Source organism: Anomaloglossus baeobatrachus, chromosome 10, assembly GCF_048569485.1.
Source record: "Anomaloglossus baeobatrachus isolate aAnoBae1 chromosome 10, aAnoBae1.hap1, whole genome shotgun sequence".
Classification (NCBI taxonomy): Eukaryota; Metazoa; Chordata; class Amphibia; order Anura; family Aromobatidae; genus Anomaloglossus; species Anomaloglossus baeobatrachus.
Window position 1 is genome coordinate 35,025,215 of NC_134362.1, and position 24,832 is coordinate 35,050,046.

The window sequence follows — 24,832 nt, forward strand, 5'->3', positions numbered from 1 at the left end:
CATCATCCTTGTCCCCAAGAGCTCACAATCTACTGTCATTTCACTGTCGGTGACTTCCATCATCCTTGTCCCCAAGAGCTCACAATCTACTCTCATTTCACTGTCTGTGACTTCCATCATCCTTGTCCCCAAGAGCTCACAATCTACTCTCATTTCACTGTCGGTGACTTCCATCATCCCTGTCCCCAAGAGCTCACAATCTACTCTCATTTCACTGTCTGTGACTTCCATCATCCTTGTCCCCAAGAGCTCACAATCTACTCTCATTTCACTGTCGGTGACTTCCATCATCCCTGTCCCCAAGAGCTCACAATCTACTCTCATTTCACTGTCGGTGACTCCCATCATCCTTGTCCCCAAGAGCTCGCAATCTGTCATCACTCAGTCTGTAAATCCCATCATCCCTGTCCCCAAGAGCTCACAATCTAATCTTATGTCACGGTCAGTGACTCCCATCATCCCTGTCCCCAAGAGCTCACAATCTCATCTCACTAATGATCACAATCATTTATTATGATTTTCCAATGTGCCCATAAAAAACATTATCCAGAAAAACTAAAAAGGCATGTTGGCGACCCTGCCGTCCTTCCCTATAGCCGTATAGCATTCTCAGGCTGATCTCGCCCCGGTTGTTGCCGCATGTCACACTTTATGGCAGTTTTCAGCATTTTCCGCTCTCCGGGAGGTGTCGCCATAGGTCAGACCTGCAGATAGTTCAGCGCTCGATGTCAGACTTCTGCCAGAAATTCCTTTCCAGGCAAATTATGCTTTAATGATAATGTATGATGTCCAGGCGGCACGTTCTTACACAGGGAGGGAAGCGTCCGGGCAGATGATGGGACAGGGATCTGTACTAGGCCTTATGGGGAATGTGGAATTATAGCAGCTAACTAAAGATGCAGAGCCGCGTCTGTGCTCCATCTGCATCAGGAAAGCGGAGCGAGAAGAATTGTGACTTCCAATACAATAGTGGCAAAAAGCATTCCTAGAAGTCATGAATCCACCGCAGAGCAAGAACAATAATTAGGGTACGTCCACCACTGTGCATAGACAATAATCCGGGTACATCCACTGCTGTGCATAGACAGTAATCAGGGTATGTGCACTGCTGCGCATAGACAGTAATCCAGGTACGTCCACCACTGTGCATAGACTATAATACGGGTACATCCACTGCTGTCCATAGACAGGGTATGTCCACTACTGCGCATAGACAGTAATCCTGGTTCGTTCACCACTGTACATGGATATTGATCGGGGTATGTCCACCACTGTGCATAGACAGTATTCGGGGTACATCCACCACTGTGCATACACTGTAATCAGGGTATGTCCACCCCTGTGCATGGACAGTAAGCAGGGTACATCCACCATTGTGCAATAGACAGTAGTTGGGGTACGTCCTCCGTTGTGAATCTGCAATAATCAGGATAAGTCCACTGCTGTGCATAGACAGTAATTGGAGTAAGTCCATTGCTGTGAGTCCGCAGTAATCTGGGTAAGTCCTCCGTTGTGAGTCTGCAGTAATCAGGATACGTTCACCGCTGTGCATAGATAGTAATCGGAGTCAGTCCACTGCTATGAATCTGCATTAATAGGGGTAGGTCCACAGCTGTGCAGACACAATATTCGGGGTCCATCCACTGCAGTATGAATACGTAATAATCGGTGCAAGTCCACTGCTGTGATTCTGCAGTATTTGGGTTAAGTTTACCTCTACATTTTTATAAAATCTGCCGTGTCATGTTTTTTCCTTGCAGATGGCGTCCTCAGCGTGTGGGTGACAGATGCCTGCTGTTGTGTTGCGCTGTAAATTTTTCCCAAATCTATAGTTAAAATCTGCAGAGATTCCATCCTGTGTATTCCTGGTCCATTAGAGCTGTAGTTTGCACTCATGGAGGAGGATACTGGTCACCGGCGTCCATGTCAGCAAGTCCTGCAGTCTCTACGCCTCCATAGGGCATCCGACTGGACGTCGCTGGCTCACATTTCACTAATGTTGGGGACATTTTCTCATTTCACATGATATTGACTGATCTTTGGTACAACGCTGACCTCAGTACAAAAGTAATTCCCTCTCTTAAGAATGAAGACCAAATTCTCATCTTCTGAAGAACGATGCTCTGCTTCGCAGCAGGCTGGAAACCGAGCTGCCTCTCTCTGTGTGCATGAAACGCTGACATCTAGTGGCCAGAAATAATGAAGTTGTATAGCGATAATCACAATCTCCACTTGTGTTTTTATTTAGTTTTATTACATTTGTATAACATGATTGTAATTCCATCCCTTGCGCTGTATTTTTCACACCTGACCCAGTCCTCTCTGCTCCCCTAGTGTAATAGTTAGCCAGGGTGAGTGTCAGGAGGGTTGTGTGGCACAGGTCAGGACGGTAACGTTCATTGTTTTTGTTTTTTTTTTTTAGTAATTATCCCCTTTTTTTTTTTGCGGCCTCCTGCCGTGAGCCCTCTCCTTAAAGCCGCAGTGTTTACATATTTATAGTAAATTTATTTACAGTAATTCCCTTCTCTCCTCTATTATCATCGGTTTCGTTGATCCCACTGATATCAGCCGTTTCGGTCACATTTTCTCTAATGGGGATTTTACTCGTTCCATTGCCCTTGAATGGAGAGGTAGGACCCCCAGCGATCACACGATTTCTTACCTTTCCAATGGAGCCAAACTTACAACAGCCGGGGCGGAATTCCAACTGCTACAATTTTGATACATTGTTTAAACAAACAGTTTGAATTCTTTTCTGAAGTTACAGAACGTTCCGTTACTTCACTTCCATCTCTTTGCGGTGTTTTCTACTTTCAGTAGTCACCGGACTGACCGGCCACACCTGCCATAAATGTGTCAGCCTCCTATATGGCGAGAGGTTAATAGTCGCAATGTAAATACATCCCTGTACTAATTGCTTTTCTAACTGCTCTCATAAATGACGCTTCATGTGAAAATTCAGCCCCCAGCGCACCTTGTCCCGCAGTCACCCCAACACACGGAGCAAATCTCCCTCTACTGCACATGTCCGCCCTCGTTTCCATGCCTTTGTAACATGGACATTAGGTTCTAAAAGGAATTGGGCAGCTTTATCAAGAAGTTTAGAAATTCACCAAATGTAAAAATTGTCATTATTTTATTATTATTATTATTATTATTATTAGTATTAATAATAATATATTGTTAAATTATTATATTATATAATTATTAATGATATAAAAATAGTGATAAAAATGATAATATACCATAATAAAAATGAGAAAATAATTAAAAATATATTAATAATACATAAAAATATTAATATAAAATAATGATAATAAAAATTATGGTATAATATATTAGTTTCATTTTTATTCTGTCATACCGTTTATTAATTATACTTTATTATTTTTATATTTGTATAATTTTTTATGTATTTTTATAATTCATCATTATTTTTTATTATTGATCATACATGATTAAAATAATATAAAAATAATGATAAAAATAATGAAAAATATATTAATACATAAAAATATTAATATAAAATAATGATAATAAAAATTATAGTATAACAATAATAATATATTATAATTGTTTCATTTTTATTCTGTTATACTATTATTTATACTTTATTATTTTTATATTATCATTTTTTATGTATTTTTATAATTAATCATCATTATTTTTATTATTGATCACACATGATTAAAATAATATAAAAATAATGATAAAAATAATGAAAAATATATTAATAAAAATATTGATATAAAAGAATAATAAAAATTATAGTATAACAATAATATTATAATTGTTTCATTTTTATTCTGTTATACTAGTATTAATTATACTTATTTTTATATTATTTTTATCATTTTTTATGTATTTTTATTAATCATCATTATTTTTATTATTGATCATACATGATTAAAATAATATAAAAATAATGATAAAAATAATGAAAAATATATTAATACATAAAAATATTAATATAAAATAATGATAATAAAAATTATAGTATAACATTAATAATATATTACCGGTATAATTGTTTCATTTTTATTCTGTTATACTGTTATTAATTATACTTTATTATTATTTTTATCATTTTTTATGTATTTTTAGTATTAATCATCATTATTTTAATTATTGATCATACATGATTAAAATATAAACATAATGATAAAAATAATGAAAAATATAATAATATTATTACAAAAAATATTAATATAAAATAATGATAATAAAAATGACTATACCATAATAAAAATTAATGATAAAAAATAACGAAAAATATTTATATGAAATAATAATAAAAATGATAGTATAATAATATATTATAATTCTCATTTTTATTATGTTATACTATTATTAATTATCATTTTTTATTATTTTTATCTTATGTATTATTATTTTATTATTAATAATCTTTTTTATTAATACATTATTAAAATATTAATATAAAAATAAGGGAAAAGATAAATATAATACGAATATTAATATGAAATAATGATAAAAATGATAATATAACAATATTTTTTATCATTATTTATATTATGTTATACTATTATCATTTTTACCATTATTTTTATTTTATCATTTTTATGTATTTTATTATTCTTATTCTTCTTCTTCTTCTTCTTCTTATTATTATTATTATTATTATTATTATTATTATTATTATTATTATTATTATTATTATATGAAATCTTCACAACCTATGAGTAAAGTTTGTGACATTTACTGGTGTAAAGCTTAAAGGGGTTGTCCACTACTTTTACACTGATGTCTTAATCTTAGGATAGGTCATCAATGTCTGATTGGCCAGGGTCCAACACTGGTAGCCCCACCGATCAGCTGTTTCTGGTGCCACCGCAGGCAGCCGGAAATGCTCAGTCCCGGAGCTGCTCCGTCTTCTGATAGCGGCTGAGTACTGCAGGGGGGGGGGGGGGTTACCGGGTGTCAGACCCCGGCCTCTCAGACTTTGATGACCTATCCCAAGTAGTGGATAACATCTTTAATAAATCTGTGTAAAATATATTGGTCACACTGCCTCTAGTACACCACAGGCATTTTTTCAATATTTAGCAAGCATGGTGCAGAAATGGAAAACTTTTTGCAAATTGCAACTTTGCACCCATTTTTTTTTTTTTACTTTTGGGAAGCACTATGCTAAAATAAAAAGTTTGCACAAATTGTGAATTAATAAGTGTTCAACAAAATCTGTCGTAAACTGCTTTGTAAATGTGGAGCAAGTTGTTTGTTGCGGAGTGCGAGGTATATTTGTATTTTCTTTGTTGTTGGCACTATTTTCTTATTACTGGATTTGAGATAGGGAAAAAAAACAACCAGAATAGATATGTTAATGCCACTTTAAGGGACAATTAAATCTTGATTTTAATATCTTCTGTATATGTTTACTTGAATTTTCAGGCCTGAGGCTGCACTACTGAGAGCTTCTGATGTCTTGTATAGGCCTATTTATCTATTGCTGATTTTATGGTATTTTTCAAGTAGGCGTGGCTCACAGGATCCTCGGGGGCATGTCTTTAGGCTTAATTGCCTAATTACCCTGATAGCCACACCCCCTTGAAAAGACTTTAAAAATGAGGTTTCAATAAAAAGGCCCAAATCTCTCTAACCGAATGGCGGATTTAAAAAAAAAAAAAAACGAATACATGTATATTCATGGTAATAAAATAAGACCAAAACCTGCCATTTGTGACCTGCTGGCAGGTCCTCTTTAAGTCCTCAAAGCTTATGTAGTAACTCTCCTCTATCACCTTCCAACTGTTCTTCCCCAGCCAATCTGCTAAAGATACATCCTATATAAATAGCTTGTGATGATGCTGGTGAGGGGAAGCCACTTCCCATACAAACACTTCACCTCCGCCGCCCGCCGAGGGTCAGGGGTCTGAGTGGCCGCATCTCTATCAGTGACCCCCTCCCCTCGGGAAACAACAGGAAGGAGAGATTGATGTGTTTGTGACAGGAGGATGTTTTCCAGAAACCTCTGTAAAGTTATTTATTAATAAAAAAAAAATAAGAAACATAAGGAAGACGACATCTTCAGCTTATTCCATGCTGTCAACAGGAAGCGAGTCCATCAACGGTGTCCGGCCAGAGGCGGCGAGCAGTGTCGCCTTCAGTTATATCCTAAGTGATGGAGCAAAAAACTCTAAATCATAGCCGAGGCCAAACTGCCTTCCATTAAGCTGAAATCATGCATTTTGAAACTTTTTAGGATGATTTTGGCCTTATTCCTCACCGTTTTCAATATCTTTGCTTGCTGTCAGTGAAAAGAAATCATTAGACTTAAAAGGGTTAAAACCTGTCATGATCTGAGGGACATAATGGTACAATGGCTACAATGTAGCAACACTGATCTGTGTTCTAGCTTGTAACAAACTCATAAACTTTGTAGGAAAGTGAAGGTCATGACGATGTAGATGACAAACCCATCAGCTTTTATTTTTTATACTGAAAGGGGTTTTTGCAAGAGATTTGGTTCTAGCACCATTTTAGCCAAAAATGTGGTCCTAGCACCATGTTAGCTAGAGATATGGTCCTAGCACCATGTTAGCTAGAGATATGGTCCTAGCACCATGTTAGCTAGAGATATGGTCCTAGCACCATGTTAGCTAGAGATATGGTCCTAGCACATATGTTAGCTAGAGATATGGTCCTAGCACCATGTTAGCTAGAGATATGGTCCTAGCACCATGTTAGCTAGAGATATGGTCCGAGCACCATGTTAGCTAGAGATATGGTCCTAGCACCATGTTAGCTAGAGATATGGTCCTAGCACCATGTTAGCTAGAGATATGGTCCGAGCACCATGTTAGCTAGAGATATGGTCCGAGCACCATGTTAGCTAGAGATATGGTCCTAGCACCATGTTAGCTAGAGATATGGTCCTAGCACCATGTTAGCTAGAGATATGGTCCTAGCACCAAGTTAGCTAGAGATATGGTCCTAGCACCATTTTAGCTGGAGATTTCATCCTAGAACCATTTTATAGCTGGAGATTTGGTCCTAGCACCATTTTAGCTGGAGATATGGTCCTAACATCATTTACTAGAGATATGGTTCTAGCATCATTTTAGCTAGAGATTTGGTCCTAGCAACATTTTTTTAATCAAGTGCCTCTTCTCCAGGAATAAAAAGCTACCAGGATCCTGTAGTTCCCGGCTCTGGAGACTGGGGGCCTCCCGGCGGCTCTGGAGACTGGGGGCCTCCCGGCGGCTCTGGAGACTGGGGGCCTCCCGGCGGCTCTGGAGACTGGGGGCCTCCCGGCGGCTCTGGAGACTGGGGGCCTCCCGGCGGCTCTGGAGACTGGGGGCCTCCCGGCGGCTCTGGAGACTGGGGGCCTCCCGGCGGCTCCCCAGCCCTTGATTTTGGTGGCTGCCCAGCTCTTGAGATCAGTGAGTACCAACTGTGGCACTCCACCATCATGCTAGGAACCCCTCTATATCTGATGATGAGGGTTTATCCAGGATACCCTGGTGTTGACTCCTTTGGCGGACCGATCCTGTTATTACATTTCTTTTCATTGCTGTAATAACCGCAGACAACACCGCTGCACGCTGTGAATCACCAGGTCCGAAGCTGTGCGAGAATCACATTAATATCCTCAAATTGTTTTTCAGTTCAAATATTTCACATTTTACATGCGTCGGCAGAAGGTTACGAGGTTCTGCCTGCAAATGCGGTCTACTCGTGGAATTCCTCAAAAATAAAATCCAGAGATCTTGCTGAGCTGTCAAATCAGTGTCCTCATCATGCGGGGGGATACAACCCCCATGGCTTTTATCTCAGCGGTAGTGGTCACGTAAAAAAACAAAACATGTTTATAGTTTTATGTGATACAGCTACATGAAAATTTCCTTTGTGTCACAGCTTCACCTCTTTTGAGATCCACTTGCTGTCAGTGAATAAACATAAAAAAAAAATGCATTGATTCATTGTAACAAACCCTGCGGATGGGAGAGAGAATTGTGAGGCTGATGTTTTCTCTAATAGAGAATCGTCTCGATACAATCTGATACATTGTAGCACTCTCAGCTTTGGGATCAGAAAAGACTTTCAGTCACTGGATCTTATCAAAAATGTTCCCTTTCACTGATGGCAAGAGGTCCTGAAAACGGTAATTAGTTTATAGAACATTAAGTGACATCCTTACAGCAATTATCTTGTTTATAGTAGATCGGATTCCAGGAAAGTGAATTCTACAAAACTACTATTAAACACATGTAAGAAACTGATGACATTGGCTCTGGTGACCATCATCTCCTCCTGATCTCCAAAGCCAAATGTGACCCAGACTGTTCTTTGCATTTTCAAATCTTTTTTTTCAGATTAATTCTGCTTTTTATTCTTTAAAATTGTTGTGAGTTGATACCTCAGTTCATTAGTTTTCTTTTCTCAATAAAGTTTTTTTCATATTTTTGTTTTGTAGGGATCCAAAATGTTCTTGGCCTGTTCTGTGCAGTGTTGACCGAAAACAAAGTCCTTTTCCATTCCTCCAGTTTCCAGCGACTCAGCGATGCCTGCCGAGCACTTGAGGCTCTAATGTACCCCTTAAAGTATAGGTAAGGTGGAGGAAACTTACTCCCTCTTTCCATCTCTCTCTCTCAGTCTCTCTCTCCGTCTCTCTCTCCATCTCTGTCTCTCTCTCCGTCTCTCTCCATCTCTCTCTCCATCTCTCTCTCCATCTCTCTCTCCATCTCTCTCTCTCCATCTCTCTCTCCATCTCTCTCTCTCCGTCTCTCTCTCCGTCTCTATCTCCGTCTCTCTCTCTCCGTCTCTCTCTCTCCGTCTCTCTCTCTCCGTCTCTCTCTCTCCGTCTCTCTCTCTCCGTCTCTCTCTCCGTCTGTCTCTCCGTCTGTCTCTCCGTCTGTCTCTCCGTCTGTCTCTCCGTCTGTCTCTCCGTCTGTCTCTCCGTCTGTCTCTCCGTCTGTCTCTCCGTCTGTCTCTCCGTCTGTCTCTCCGTCTGTCTCTCCGTCTGTCTCTCCGTCTGTCTCTCCGTCTGTCTCTCCGTCTGTCTCTCCGTCTGTCTCTCCGTCTGTCTCTCCGTCTGTCTCTCCGTCTGTCTCTCCGTCTGTCTCTCCGTCTGTCTCTCCGTCTGTCTCTCCGTCTGTCTCTCCGTCTGTCTCTCCGTCTGTCTCTCCGTCTGTCTCTCCGTCTGTCTCTCCGTCTGTCTCTCCGTCTGTCTCTCCGTCTGTCTCTCCGTCTGTCTCTCCGTCTGCCTCTCCGCCTGCCTCTCCGCCTGCCTCTCCGCCTGCCTCTCCGCCTGCCTCTCCGCCTGCCTCTCCGCCTGCCTCTCCGCCTGCCTCTCCGCCTGCCTCTCCGCCTGCCTCTCCGCCTCTCTCTCCGCCTCTCTCTCCGCCTCTCTCTCCGCCTCTCTCTCCGCCTCTCTCTTTCCATCTCTGCCCCCCTCGTTCCATCTCTGCCCCCCTCGTTCCATCTCTGCCCCCCACGTTCCATCTCTGACCCCCTCGTTCCATCTCTGACCCCCTCGTTCCATCTCTGACCCCCTCGTTCCATCTCTGACCCCCTCGTTCCATCTCTGACCCCCTCGTTCCATCTCTGACCCCCTCGTTCCATCTCTGACCCCCTCGTTCCATCTCTGACCCCCTCGTTCCATCTCTGACCCCCTCGTTCCATCTCTGACCCCCTCGTTTCATCTCTGACCCCCTCGTTTCATCTCTGACCCCCTCGTTTCATCTCCCTCCCTGTTTTCCTCTCCCTCTGTTTTTTTTTTTTATTTTTATTTTATCTCTTTCCTTTTTTCTTTCCTTTTTCTCCCTTTCCTTAATCCTTTTCTTCTCACTTACTTCCTGTCCTTTTATTTCATATCTTCCTTTCATCTACATCTTCTCTTTTTCTTTCCATTCCTTTCCTTCCTTTCTTCACCTATTTTCAGTGTAATTTATTTTTACTAAGCCCTTTTTGACAGAAAAATTAGCTTAAGTGAATGTTCTTGTAATCTTTTGTCATATGTTCTTTGATCTTTTTGTAACACTTCTGTTTTGCAGCTATCCTTATATCCCCATCCTGCCTGCACAACTCCTTGAGGTTCTCAGCTCCCCCACTCCATTTATTATCGGGGTTCACTCTGTCTTCTGCTCTGAGCTCCATGACCTGGTAAGAATTTCACCTTTTCCCACGACTGATCTAATGGAAATGGTGGAGAACTTGGTTTTGAATTTTTCCCCCAGGTTCATGATTACTATTACTAACACTTGTATAGGGAGTCATTGTGAAAATATTAGGGAATTGCTTGTTATCCCATAAGTTGGGATAGACTGTCATTTTCTGTCATTTTCTAATGTGAATTTCATCTTTGAATTGTATCTTCATGACCTTTTATTATGCTTATAACATTTGTCTTTGCTAAGTACTCTGAATGTCCAGGGACGAAGTAGCTCCTATTGGATCATTAACACCCTAGTACTCCAGGAAACCTAGCTCTTGAACATATGAACATTTATTTGTTCCTATATGTCTAATATTTACATCTAGTATTTTTGTATTTAGGAAGTTTTAAGTTATGCTGTTGTCCTTTAGAAATGTTTTACCTCTGGGCACTTTAGGTACTTAATACATATTATTAATTACTAAATGACTTTATTTCACCTCTGGCCACTTAGAATACTTAATAAATATTTTTAATTGTTATGTTACTTATTTCACCTCTGGGAACTTAGGATACTTAATACATATTTTTAATTACTAAATGACTTAAAAATATGTATTAAGTGCCCAGAGGTGAAATAAGTAATTTAGTAATTAAAAATATATATTATTTCACCTCTCGGCACTTAGGGTACTAAATACATATTTTTAATTCCTAAATGACTTATTTCACTTCTGAGAACTTAAGGTACGTAATACATATTTTTAATTTCTTTATTACTTATTTCACCTCTGGGCACTTAGGATACTTAATACATACAATTTTTAATTATTAAATGACTGGTTTCATCCAGAGCAAAGCCAGGAATCTCAACCATTAATTACTAAATGCATTATTTCACCTCTGGGCACTTAAGGTACTTAATACATATTTATAATTACTAAATTACCTATTTTACCTCTGGGCACTTAGGGTACTTAATACATGCAATTTTTAATTATTAAATGACTGGTTTCATCCAGAGCAAAGCCAGGAATCTCAATCATTAATTACTAAATGAATTATTTCACCTCTGGGCACTTAAGGTACTTAATACATATTTATAATTACTAAATTACTTATTTTACCTCTGGGCACTTAGGGTACTTTATACATACAATCTTTAGTTATTAAATAACTGCTCATCCTAATAATTCGATCTTGATAATGAGGATCATAAAGACAAAATTATGTTGGACGTTTATGAGCTGGAACTTTTCTTCCAAATTATGTCCATTACCTATAGGCCAAACGTAAATCTTTCTCTAAAGTTTACTGATGAATATGACTTTCACCATTGGTGGGGTTTTTTTGTAATGTGTATAGAGGTGCTGCGCTTCGTATTTTATCTGATTAATTTAGTAGCAGCGACATGAACGGTCTCGCTCTCCGTGCTGTAAGTGAACTCATTGCTTCCATGTGTTTCACAAATATATCGAAAACTGGTTTCATCCAGAGCATAGCCGGGAGTCTCGGCCATCATCTGGCAGCAAGCTTCTTATAAGACAGGTGCCGAGAGCTGGATTTATCGCTCCATGTCAAGTCCCTATTGTATATGGTGTCTTGTTTTTGACTCCCGGCATGTTTGACTTGTCCGATCATTCATCTTGTCACCACCGATTCTTCCCGGACGATTGCTTCACAAAATTAACCCGAATTACATTTTTAGGGTCGCCTGGAAGAATATAAGGGGAAACTAGCGATCCTGAGAGGACAAATCCTTGAAATAACTTGAGTGTTTTTCACGTGTTTGCCGCTGATTTATGAGACCTGATCCCTCGTTATGTGCACAAGCTGTATTGATATGGATAGGAGCAGTGGGGCATAGAATATGTGATTCTTTCCATATGTCTCACATGCATTAAGAACTGGTTTTATCCAGCCGTGTCACCAGGAGTGGAATCCAATCATCTGACCGAAGAGCGCGGCTCTAGAGACAGGTGCCAAAATTTGGGAATTTATAGTATAATGCCATTGTCTCCAAGGAATGAATTCCACAATGTGCAAAATGATGTTCTGTGTATTTTGCGGTCAAAGATTAATGTACCTGTGGCTCACGGTCATCTGGAAATCTCTCACCCCGTATCCAGAATTCCCAGGCTGAATTCAAATATCTAACTTTCACGCTACAAGTACAGACAGGACACAGGTTTTCTGACCCGAACCCAAAGCCCATGAAGCTGTTTAGTTCAAGACAGGAGACCTGTGGTCAGTCCACAGTTGGACCAAGAAAGTCAGGTTCTCTGACCCAAATCTAAAGCACATGAAGCTGTTTAGTTCAGGTCAGGAGACCCGCGGTCGGTCGGTACTTGGACCAAAAAAGTCAGGTTTTCTGACCCAAACCCAAAGCCCATGAAGCTCTTTAGGTCAAGTCAGGAGACTGGTGGTTGGGCCGCACTTGAACGGAGAAAGATAAGTTTTCTGACCCAAACCCAAAGCCCATGAAGCTATCTAGTTCAAGTCAGGAGACCCGTGGTCGGTCCGCACTTGGACCAAAAAATTCAGTTTTTCTGACCCAAAGCCCATGAAACTCTTTAGCTCAAGTCATGAGACCCGTGGTCGGTTCACAATTGGACCAAGAAGATCAGGTTTTCTGACCCAAAGCTCATGAAGCTGTTTAGCTTAAGTTAGGAGACTGGTGGTCGGTCCGCACTTGAACCGAGAGATTCAGGTTTCGAACCCGAACCCAAAGCCAATGAAGCTGTTTAGTTCAAGTCAGGAGACCTTTGGTTGGTCCATACTTGGATCAAGAAAATCAGGTTTTCTGAACTGAACCCAAAGCCAATAAAGCTGTTTAGTTGAAGTCAGGAGACACGCGGTCGGTCTGCACTTGGACCAAGAGAATCAGGTTTTCTGACCTGAACCTAAAGGCCATGAAGCTGTCTAGTTGAAGTCAGGAGACCCGTGGTCGGTTCACAATTGGACCAAGAAGATCAGGTTTTCTAACCCAAACCCAAAGTTCATGAATCTGTTTAGCTCAAGTTAGGAGACTGGTGGTCGGTCCGCACTTAAACCGAGAAAGTCAGGTTTCGGACCCGAACCCAAAGCCAATGAAGCTGTTTAGTTCAAGTTAGGAGACCCGTATTCTGTCCACACTTGGACCGAGAATGTCAGATATATGAAACCGACTAAATATGTAGACTGTCTTTTTACTGGGGGTCTTCTGCTTTTGGTGGATGGATTTGGCAAAAGCAGAGTGCAACATTTCATGCCTCACTCTAAATGGTGAGATAAATAATAAATTCTAGAGAAGAAAAAGGGGAAGTTTTATCCTTCGGCGGTCTACCGGAGCTCCACTATCACCACAGTGGCTGATGCTTTTTCTTTTCGGTTCCTTCATGCAGACAATTACATTATGATTTAGTGTGAGATTTTAATGGCACCCCATTGCCACCATGAATATGGGATTGTTACTGGTCGGGGCTACCACTTTCATATCTTTTGTTCTTCCAGCTCGATGTGATCATAGCAGATCTGGATGGAGGAACCATAAAGATACCTGAATGTATCCACCTGTCACCGCTGCCCGAACCTCTGCTCCATCAGATGCAGACTGCACTTTCTCTAGTAAGTCCATACGTCTCCTTCCGGACATACATGTTTAGCCGGTGGTGCGTCATTCTCGCAGCCTGTCCTCGATGGGAACAGTCGGTCATTTTCCAGTTACCGCTTTCCCTTAAGTCATCACGGACAGATATGCTTTTGACTTCTGAGCCAACTTTTCACCTTCTTATTAGGTTCTTCATCCGGATCTTGAGGTGGCAGATCACGCCTTCCCTCCGCTGCGCACATCTCTGTCCCACATCAAAATGCTGGTAAGAGACGAGGTTATTATATAGAGCGCATTTAGATTACCTTATAGCTGCCATTCACACCTCGTTTTTTTCCACTCAGGATAAAGAAGTGCGCGCTGTCTTCCTCAGATTGTTTGCCCAAATATTTCAGGGATACCGATCCTGCCTTCAGCTCATCAGGATACATGCAGAGCCGGTCATACACTTCCACAAGGTAACAGTGATGAACATGGGGATCGCTTACTTCACAGAGCAGGAAATCAATCTCATCTCACAGTCTAGTGGTTCTGGAGCTGCGGGCACAATTCCACTGATTATTTTTTTGTGCAATTATATTACACTATCATTCCCTGCTTCATGTACTGTATATCTGGTGCTGTGTACAGTGAATAAGATCTGTGTAGAGACACTCGGATCTTTGCTCTCTAATACTGTGAAGAGCTGCTCAGATCTCTGCTCTCTATTACTGTGTGAAGACACTCAGATCTCTGCTCTCTATTACTGTGTGAAGACACTCAGATCTCTGGTCTCAATACTGTAAAGAGCCGCTCAGATCTCTGCTCTCTAATACTGTGAAAAGGCGCTCAGATCTCTGCTCTAATACTGTGAAGAGGCACTCAGATCTCTGCTCTCTATTACTGTGAAGAGACACTCAGATCTCTGCTCTAATACTGTGAAGAGGCACTCAGATCTCTGCTCTCTATTACTGTGAAGAGACACTCAGATCTCTGCTCTCTATTACTGTATGAAGACACTCAGATCTCTGATCTCTTAATACTGTAAAGAGCAGCTCATATATCTGCTCTCTATTACTTTGTGAAGACACTCAGATCTCTGCTCTCTAATACTGTGAAGAGGCACTCAGATCTCTGCTCTCTATTACTGTATGAAGACACTCAGATCTCTGATCTCTTAATACTGTGAAGAGCAGCTCAGATATCTGCTCTCTATTACTGTGTGAAGACACTCAGATCTCTGCTCTCTAATACTGTGAAGAGCCACGCAGATCTCTGCTCTCTAATACTGTGAAAAGGCGCTCAGATCTCTGCTCTCTAATACTGTGAAAAGGCGCTCAGATCTCTGCTCTCTATTACTGTGTGAAGACACTCGGATCTCTGTGCACTGTTACTATGTAGAGCCACTCAGATCTCTTCTCTCTACTATTGTAAAGAGCCACTCAGATGTCTTTATTAGGGTAAGTTCACACAGTGCGTTTTTCGCGGCGTTTTTGCACAGTTTTCGGGTGCGTTTTTGCTCAGAAAACTGCATGACTTTGCTTCCCCAGCAAAGTCTATGAGTTTTCATTTTTGCTGTCTGCACACAGCGTTTTTTTTCAGCTGCGTTTTTGTGGTGCCACAAAAACGCAGCATGTCAATTATTCCCGCGTTTTTCACTGCGCTTTTCATCCATTAAGTGCAATGGGATGTTGAAAGACGCAATGAGAAACGCAAATAGGTGCGTTTTGGTGCGTTTAGTGCGTTTCTAAGACCAAAAACGCAGCTATAAACGCAGGAGGTGGGTAGTAAAGTGACATGTACAGTAAGAGGATTCCTTCTGTCAGTAAACACAGAAGCGTGAATCCTCCCGGTACCGTCACTGCCGCTTCCACCTCCAGTCCTGTGCATGTATGCTGCCGTGTGGCACCATGTACGGGCAGGAGGTGGAAGCGGCTGCGAAATCAAAAGTGAACAGTAGAAAAAAAAAAAAGTCATACTCACCTGTCTGCAGACTCCTGGTGCCATGCCCGATCCCATCTCCTCCCGCTACCGCCGCTCCGGGTGTGTGCAGTCTCCCCGGGTACGTATGTCTGCAGGATGCAGGACCTGGCGATGGATCACCTGATGCAGTCACCTGACGCATCAGCTGATCGTAAGTCTCGGGGTGACGCCAGCAGCCGGCCGGTTTAACCTATCAGCGGATGCGTCAGGAGACTTCATCCCTGATTACCGGCAGCTCCTGCAGCAATCGGACGGGATCAGACTCGCTCTAGGAGCTGCCGGTAATCAGCACATAAGTATTTTTTTTTTCTTTTGCACCGATGCATCTGCTGATTGTATAATCGGCTTTTATACAATCAGCTGATGTGTGATGTGATTCAGGCACTTGATCCTGACACATCATCTGATCACTTTGCCTTCCAGCAAACCGATCAGATGATATTGGATCCAGATTGGACGGCGCGGGACCCTTGACCCAGGATTACTGCGGAGGGAGTCACTTATTGTGTTGTGTTTTATTTCTAATAAAAATATTTTTCTTTTGTGTTGTGTTTTTTTTATCTTTACTAGAAATTCATGGTGGCCATGTCTAATATTGGCGTGACACCATGAATGTCGGGCTTAGGGCCAGCTGATAATATACAGCTAGCCCTAACCCCATTATTACCCAGTGAGCCACCCGGCATCAGGGCAGCTGGAAGAGTTGGATACAGCGCCAGAAGATGGCGCTTCTATGAAAGCGCCATTTTCTGGGGTGGCTGCGGACTGCAATTCGCAGCAGGGGTGCCCAGAAAGCATGGGCACCCTGCACTGTGGATTCCAATCCCCAGCTGCCTAGTTGTACCCGGCTGGACACAAAAATTAGACGAAGCTCACGTCATTTTTTTTTTTTTAATTATTTCATGAAATTCATGAAATAATTAAAAAAAAAAAAAAGGGCTTCTCTATATTTTTGGTTCCCAGCCGGGTACAAATAGGCAGCTGGGGGTTGGGGGCAGCCCGTACCTGCCTGCTGTACCCGGCTAGCATACAAAAATATGGCGACGCCCACGTCATTTTTTTGTTTGGGGGGGGCAAAGAAATCCTGCATATAGTCCTGGAAGGAGGATGCTGAGCCTTGTAGTTCGACAGCTGCTGTCTGGTATCCTGCATACACTATTGGATGGAGGATGCTGAGCCTTGTAGTTCGACAGCTGCTGTCTGCTCTCCTGCATACACTATTGGATGGAGGATGCTGAGCCTTGTAGTTCGACAGCTGCTGTCTGCTCTCCTGCATACACTATTGGATGGAGGATGCTGAGCCTTGTAGGTCTGCTCCCCCTGACTCTCCCTCCAGCATACAGTCCTGGATGGAGCATGCTGAGCCTTGTAGTTCTGCAGCTGCTGTCTGCTCTCCTGCATACACTATTGGATGGAGGATGCTGAGCCTTGTAGGTCTGCTCCCCCTGACTCTCCCTCCAGCATACAGTCCTGGATGGAGCATGCTGAGCCTTGTAGTTCTGCAGCTGCTGTCTGCTCTCCTGCATACACTATTGGATGGAGGATGCTGAGCCTTGTAGGTCTGCTCCCCCTGACTTTCCCTCCAGCATACAGTCCTGGATGGAGCATGCTGAGCCTTGTAGTTCTGCAGCTGCTGTCTGCTCTCCTGCATACACTATTGGATGAGTATGCTGAGCCTTGTAGTTCTGCAGCTGTCTGCTCTCTTGCATACATTAGTGGAGAATGAAGAACATATTGAAGAAGGAAATTACATCAGACCTTTTTTTTTTGTTCACTGATAAAAAACGCATAAAGACGCAGTGAGCAAAAACGTAGCAAAACGCAGCAAAAAACGCACCAAATCGTGGCAAAAACGCATGCGTTTTTGGCCGCAATTTGTTGACGCGGGTGCGTTTTTGTGCGTTTTTTGCCACAAAAACCGCACAAAAACGCAGCGTCAAAAAAACACAGTGTGTGAACCTAACCTAACTGTGTAGAGCCATTCAGATCTCTGTTTTCTAATACTGTGAAAAGCTGCTCTGATTTCTTGTCTCTATTACTGTGTAGAGCCGCTAGAATCTTTCCTGTCTGTTAGTGTCTAGACACTTAGATCTCTGGTCTCTATTACTGTGTAGAGCTGCTAGGATCTCTGTTCTCTGTTAGTGTCCAGACACAGATCTCTTTTCTCTATTATTCTGTAGAGCTGCTCTGATCTCTGGTCTCTATTACCTTGTAGAGCCGCTCGGATCTCTATTACTGTGTAGAGCCACTCGGATCTCTGCCCTCTATTACTGTGTAGAGCCGCTGGGATCTCTGGTCAATATTACTGTGTAGAGCTGCTGGGATCTCTGGTCTCTATTACTGTGTAGAGCCGCTCGGATCTCTGCCCTCTATTACTGTGTAAAGCCGCTGGGATCTCTGGTCTCTATTACTGTGTAGAGCCGCTCGGATCTCTGCCCTCTATTACGGTGTCCAGACACTCAGATCTGTTGTCTCTATTACTGTGTACAGCCGCTCGGATCTCTGCCCTCTATTACGTGTCCAGACACTTAGATCTGTTGTCTCTATTACTGTGTACAGCCGCTCGGATCTATTACTTTGTAGAGCCGCTGGGATCTCTGTTACGGTCTACAGACACACAGATCTCTGGTCTCTGTTACAGTGTAGAGCCGCTCGGATCTCTGTTACAGTGTAGAGCCGCTCGGATCTCTGTTACAGTGTAGAGGCGCTCGGATCTCTGTTACAGTGTAGAGGCGCTCGGATCTCTGTTACAGTGTAGAGGCGCTCGGATCTCTGTTGCTGGTACACAGTCCTTAATCTAATCTTCTGCAGATATTTCCGTTCCTTTCATTTGTTATTGGAAAAAGGAAGGGTTTCCAGCGCTGGGAGTTTATATTAAAAGTCCATTTTATTGAAAATTATTATTTAAAATCCAGCAAGTATGGCATATAATGTCGGGTGACCAGCAGCAGAACAACGCGTTTCGACGCCCAGGTCTTAATCAGTTTCATTTGTTATTCCTCCTCTAATTCAATAATAATAAAGTCAAATTAAAATGAAATTTGAAACAAAAATAAAGATCGGATTCTTCCAAAGCAAAATCGTGAGACCTGGCTGCGTTCTGCCAGTGAAGCACATTACCTACAGGACTGATATTTATAAGGCTTTTTGACTTGTGATTTCTCCCCCCTCCACAGGCGGCTTTTTTGGGTCAGCGCGGTTTAATAGAGAACGATTTCCTCACTAAAGTGCTAAACGGGATGGCGTTTGCCGGCTTTGTCTCAGAGCGTGGACCTCCGTACCGAACCTGCGATCTGTTTGATGAGGTAAGAGGAGTTCCCCATCACTCTTATTGTATTTTTAGGATTTTTAAGACGCACTTTTCCTTCCAAAAATTTGGTAGGAAAATGAGGGGTGCGTCTTATAATCGGAATGTTGCATTTTGGGCATGTTGGAGAGGGGTGGCAGGAGTAATGCCGTGGGCGCTGTGCTGTGCTGTGCTGGGGCTGCAGGCCGAGGACGCTTTGCTGTGCTGGGGCTGCAGGCTGAGGGTGCTGTGCTGTGCTGGGTCTGCGGGCGCCATCCTGAAAATGGTCAGTACGGACTTCAAAATAATGGCGCCCGAAGTCAGCGCGTGCGCAGATGGAGCTCTTGGCCCCAGATCTCATCTGCGCACGCGCCACTTCCAGGTACCATTTTCATTAAGTCCGCTGCTGGGAGATCAATAGGCTAAAGGTAGCGCATGCGCAGATGAGATTTTGAGCCGAAAACGCCATCTGTGCATGCGCCGACTCTGGGCGCCATTATATGAAGTCCACTCCGCTGACATTTTGGATGACTCCCGCAGTCCCAGCACAGTGCCCTCGGCCTGCAGCCCCAACACAGCGCATCTCCCTCGGCCTACAGGCCCAGCACAGCGTAGCTCCAGCACATCTTCCTCAGCCTCGCACTAGTCCACCACCACCCCTGCCTCCTGTCACTCTGCTGCACCACCACTGCCGCCTGCTCCCGGTAAGACAACACCAGATTGTTAGACGGACCCCCTTTTTTTTTTTTTCCTTTAAATTTGGGGTGTGTCTTATAATCTGGTGCTTTTTATAGACCAAAAAATATGGTATGTATGTAGTTATTTTATTCTCACTGCCCCCCTGAGTATTCCGGGGTTTTCTTTTTGTTTTTTTAAATTCACCATATGGTTCCAGAGATATGGGGCTTTTTATTTAGTGCTGATTTTCATGTTCATTTTCAAAGGGGTGTGTCTCATATGGTAATTTATGTAGAGTACCCTAAAGACATGCCCCTGAGCATCCTGGAAGACACGCCCCTGAGGAACCTCTAAAAATTAATACTGAGTAAAAATGCTCATATCTTTAGAACCGTATGGCAGATTTTAGAAAAACAAAAAAAACATTACTTAGGGAAGTAGTGAGAATAAAGTAGGAGAAAAAAAAACGCATTTTACCTCCTGACCAGTCCTTTTTAAAGGAGAATACCAACTTAAACTGCAGCATCCTAATGTGATTCATTTGCAGCATAATTATTAGTTTTTTATTGACCAGTGGGCGACATGAACAGGTCTCCACCCTCTTGTAGATATGTCTGTCACCCACATCATCCTCTAGTGCCCATCCAGCAACAGCTCCTAAGAAAGATGGCCGCCACTTTACAGCAGTGGAGGAAAGTAAACTGTCTTACGCAAAAGCAAATCCAGCAGCAGACCTAATGCTTCTCACAGCTGAGGGTTTGTTACAATATTGTTCCGGCAATCCTCTGTGAATGAAACCTATCAGCTGCTGGTATTTAGGAAAAGGAAGGAAACAATTTCCATAAGCCGCTCTTGTTTTTCTGGGCCTATGACAATGGCGCGCTCGGCTTTAGATGTTATTGTTGGGCCGCTCCGTGCAATTCCATAATAGAACTGATTTCCATTAGCGTCTTTCATGTTCTAATTGTTACTAATTGGTTTCAGGACTCTGTTCTTGCCGCGCCAAATTCACCATTGCTTCTGAAAACATTTCCAAATCGGTCGCTGGGATGTTTTTTTTTTCTTAGTAGATTCTTTTACCTCCTATTAACTGATGCATGGCTTTGAAATCCGATTGCCCGGAGCAAATAAAACCTGTGGCTCGCCGCCGCCGCGCTCAGTTTATAGACTCAAATAAGTAGAAAAAAGTGAGGTAAATAAACAGATCGGAACGCCGCGGCCGTCCGGAGCAGCTCTGTTATCACTTTAAAGGGCTAAATATAGGCTGCAAGAACATTATTAGGGTCTAAGTAGTTCTCTTAAACAGACAGGACCTCAAAATAGACCATCACTGTAAAAAAAGAGCGCGGCTTATGAACTTCATTGATAGGCTAAATCTAGATTTAAAGCAAAAAAAAAAAAAATTTTTGACTTGATCTTGAACCAGGTCCTATATTCGAATCACATCCAGAGCTGCAATCATAATTCTGCTGGTTTCATATTTGCAGACCTTCACATGTCATTTCAGCACAGTGTATTTTCCAATGTGCAAAATATACGGAAAGACACAAAACCTTGCATGGGATTCAGGATGGATCCTAAATCTGAATGCAGTTTTAGATGTAATTGGACTACAAGGGTTCTTAGAGAAGCACTCATTTTATTATATAACTACACCCCCATGTAATTATCAGTCATACCATGTTCTTATGTATAGTGCACTTGTTTCGCTATATTCTCTTTAATAAGCTAGTAGGTATACCGTCAAGGAGGCTGAAGTGACGATCTACACTATAACTGTGATAGGAGCTGTGCAGTCATCATCATTGTTTGTGATAGGAGTGTTTATGTTGCTCCTGTGTAGCTCTTCAGGGGTACAGTGTGTATAGTAACATCTAGTGAATTACATGGCTTTATGATCTTTACAGGGAGGTTACCAAAAGTGCCTGGATGATGAATTTGCATGGACTGTACACCCATAATGTTTTCCATAAGGGCAACACAAAAGCTCCTATTATAGAAACTGATTGTGTGACAGAAGCTGTGCAATCATCATCAGTTTCTGTGATAGGAGTGTTTGTGTTCCTTCTGTGTAGACCTTCAGGAGTACAGTTCATACAATTTTTTTTTTTCATACAGGCAGCTTTAGAGACTGAGATGGTGACCCCCTTTGTAGAGAACATAAAGCCATGTAATTGCCAAGGGGTTACCATAAGCTCATGCAACCCTGCTAAAAAGAAGGCATTGATGTATTTCCATATAGGTACAAAATAAGGTACCGTATTTTTCGGACTATAAGACACACCGGACCATAAGACGCACCCTGGTTTTAGAGGAGGAAAATAAAGTTTTAAGCAAAAAATGTGGTCATGACACACTGCTATGGGGCAGGGATCTGCTGCTGACACTGTTATGGGGGTAATGTCCCCAAATTCTCCACTAAGGTACCCCATCCTGGTAATGATCTTCCTGCCTTGTATATGATCCCCATCCTTGTGTATTTATACAGTATGTCCCTCATCCTGATAAATACCCCTATCCTGATAAATACCCCCATCCTGATAAATACCCCCATCCTGATAAATACCCCCATCCTGATAAATACCCCCATCCTGATATATACCCCCATCCTGATATATACCCCCATCCTGATAAATACCCCCATCCTGATAAATACCCCCATCCTGATATATACCCCCATCCTGATATATACCCCCATCCTGATAAATACCCCCATCCTGATATATACCCCCATCCTGATATATACCCCCATCCTGATATATACCCCCATCCTGATATATACCCCCATCCTGATCTATACCCCCATCCTGATCTATACCCCCATCCTGATATATACCCCCATCCTGATCTATACCCCCATCCTGATATATACCCCCATCCTGATCTATACCCCCATCCTGATCTATACCCCCATCCTGCTATATACCCCCATCCTGCTATACACCCCCATCCTGCTCATAATATACCCCCATCCTGGTATATATAATAATATAATATAATAATATTTATTAATTTATATAGCGCTATTAATTCCATAGCACTTTACATACATTGGCAACACTGTCCCCATTGGGGCTCACAATCTAAGGTCCCTATCAGTATGTCTTTGGAGTGTGGGAGGAAACCGGAGAACCCGGAGGAAACCCACGCAAACACGGAGAGAACATACAAGCTCCTTGCAGATGGTGTCCTTGGTGGGAATTGAACCCAGGACCCCAGCGCTGCAAGGCTGCAGTGCTAACCACTGAGCCACCATAAAGTGCTAACCACTGAGCCACCGTGCCGCCCGTGGCCTATATCCTATGGCACAGAAAAAAATAACCGTTTATACTCACCTTTCGTCACTCCCTGCAGCGTCGCTCGTCTTCCTCCCTGTGTCAGCAGCAGCGCCGCTGACCTGTGTGGAGCCGTTCCCTGCAGCATCGCGATGTCCTCCTGTCTGCGGCCGCTGCTGTGTGTGTGGAGACGATGACATGCTCACCGCTCTCTACACAGATCAGCTGGCCGACAGACAGGAAGACATCGTGATGCTGCAGGGAACGGTGAGTATACCGTACTTATTCACTGCCCCCCCGCGCTGATGATGGTGCGCGGGGGGCAGTGAATACAGCCGAACATGATCACTCCAGGCTGTAGTTGCCAGGGGTGATCACGCGGGCCAGCTGTTTACTATGAGTGCACCTCCCGCCCATCACCCCGTCCACTTTTCAGCGCTGAGAGATGATGGGCGGGAAGATGCATGCATATGAAATGAGCGGGACCACGTTGCTGCTACAGCCTGCTCGTGCTGCCAATGACCCGCTCCACCACAGCACCCTCATTCTCCGCAGCCCTACATTCAGACTATAAGATGCACCCCCCACTTTTCCCCAACATTTGGGGGATAAAAAGTGCGTCTTATAGTCCGAAAAATACGGTACTTTATATGTATTTCCTTATTTAGTTGCTTTTTATCTGGAAATTCATGGATTCCTTCTCTTTAGTTGGGTTGTATGAGTGTATAGTAACACCCAGGGAATTACATGGCTTTATGTTCTCCACAGGGAGGTCACCAGAAGTGCCTGGAGGATGAAATTGCATGGACTATACACCCATAATGTTCTCTACAAGGGGAACACAAAAGCTCCTATCATAGAAACTGATGATGATTGCACAGCTCCAGTCACACAATTATAATGTATAACATCATTGTTATGTTTACCTATAATGTATAACATAATTTAGGAAAATAGGTCCAGGTGTTAGTGCGCCTCGGTATATGGCCCGCTATGTGTTGCTAGCATCACTTGCGTCTCTGAATTCTCGTTTCTCGTTTTTTTTTCGCGCAGCTTGTTTCCTTTGAAGTGGAAAGAATTAAAGAAGAAGAAAACTGCGACGCTCAGGAGACACTAAAGCGAGTGAAGGAGCTGGCGGAGCAACTCTTCAAAAATGTAAGACTACGATCATCTTTGCTTTCCGATACTGGTGCGATGATTGTACCCACAAATGGCGGGTCAGGGGCTGATGAGCCCCTCTCTGCCAACTCTTAGATGGCAATTTTTGCCGTTCTCGCCCTTTACCGCACCCCGTGGTACTTGTTTCCATTCACGCCACCGACATCCGTTTTTTTGTTTAGTTCCTTTTTTTGGCTTCTGGCAGGATGTGTATGAGTCCAGGCTAATCCCCGCACAATCCAGCCATTACTAATATATATACAGCGCAGACCACTGACCGAGTGTTTGTTTTACTTCCCAGGAATGTTCTGATCTGCGAGCGCCCCGCGTCCTCCATACACTGCAGACAGTCACTGACTCTAAGCCATAAATCATCCCATACCCTCGCTATCTGTGCACAAATATTCAGACTATTGCCCCATATTACCACCAATTATTAGAACCGGAGGGGCTGAGAATATAAGAAACGTGACTGGCGGGAACTAATATTCATTAGTCTTATTACAGTCCGACCATCCGATGTGTATGGCGGCCCAATGGAAGGGGAGGTCATCCTCTGCCAGTAGCTTTCTCCCCTCTCCCCATTGAGAACGTATAAACTCTCAGCCGAGCTGACTGCTCAAGTGTATGGAGGATATCAGTAAAAGCTTATTACGGTACAGCAGTATGTCTGATGGTATTGTCTGCTTCTCTCTGATTTGAGGAGCAGCTCGCCGTTGCTTTGCAACGCTGGGGTCCTGGGTTGAAATCTCAATAAGAACGACATT

General features: G+C 42.7%; 1 protein-coding gene across 1 annotated transcript in view; it reads left to right on the plus strand.

Moving 5' to 3' along the window:
* SBF2 (SET binding factor 2) overlaps positions 1 to 24,832 on the plus strand; it is a 321,660-nt gene that overhangs the window by 184,904 nt on the left and 111,924 nt on the right. The window contains exons 7-13 of the mRNA XM_075325834.1: positions 8,438 to 8,570; positions 10,017 to 10,125; positions 13,610 to 13,723; positions 13,894 to 13,971; positions 14,051 to 14,164; positions 18,845 to 18,973; positions 23,961 to 24,062. Of these exons, the coding sequence (XP_075181949.1) occupies positions 8,438 to 8,570; positions 10,017 to 10,125; positions 13,610 to 13,723; positions 13,894 to 13,971; positions 14,051 to 14,164; positions 18,845 to 18,973; positions 23,961 to 24,062 (779 nt within the window). The remainder of the gene's footprint in view (positions 1 to 8,437; positions 8,571 to 10,016; positions 10,126 to 13,609; positions 13,724 to 13,893; positions 13,972 to 14,050; positions 14,165 to 18,844; positions 18,974 to 23,960; positions 24,063 to 24,832) is intronic.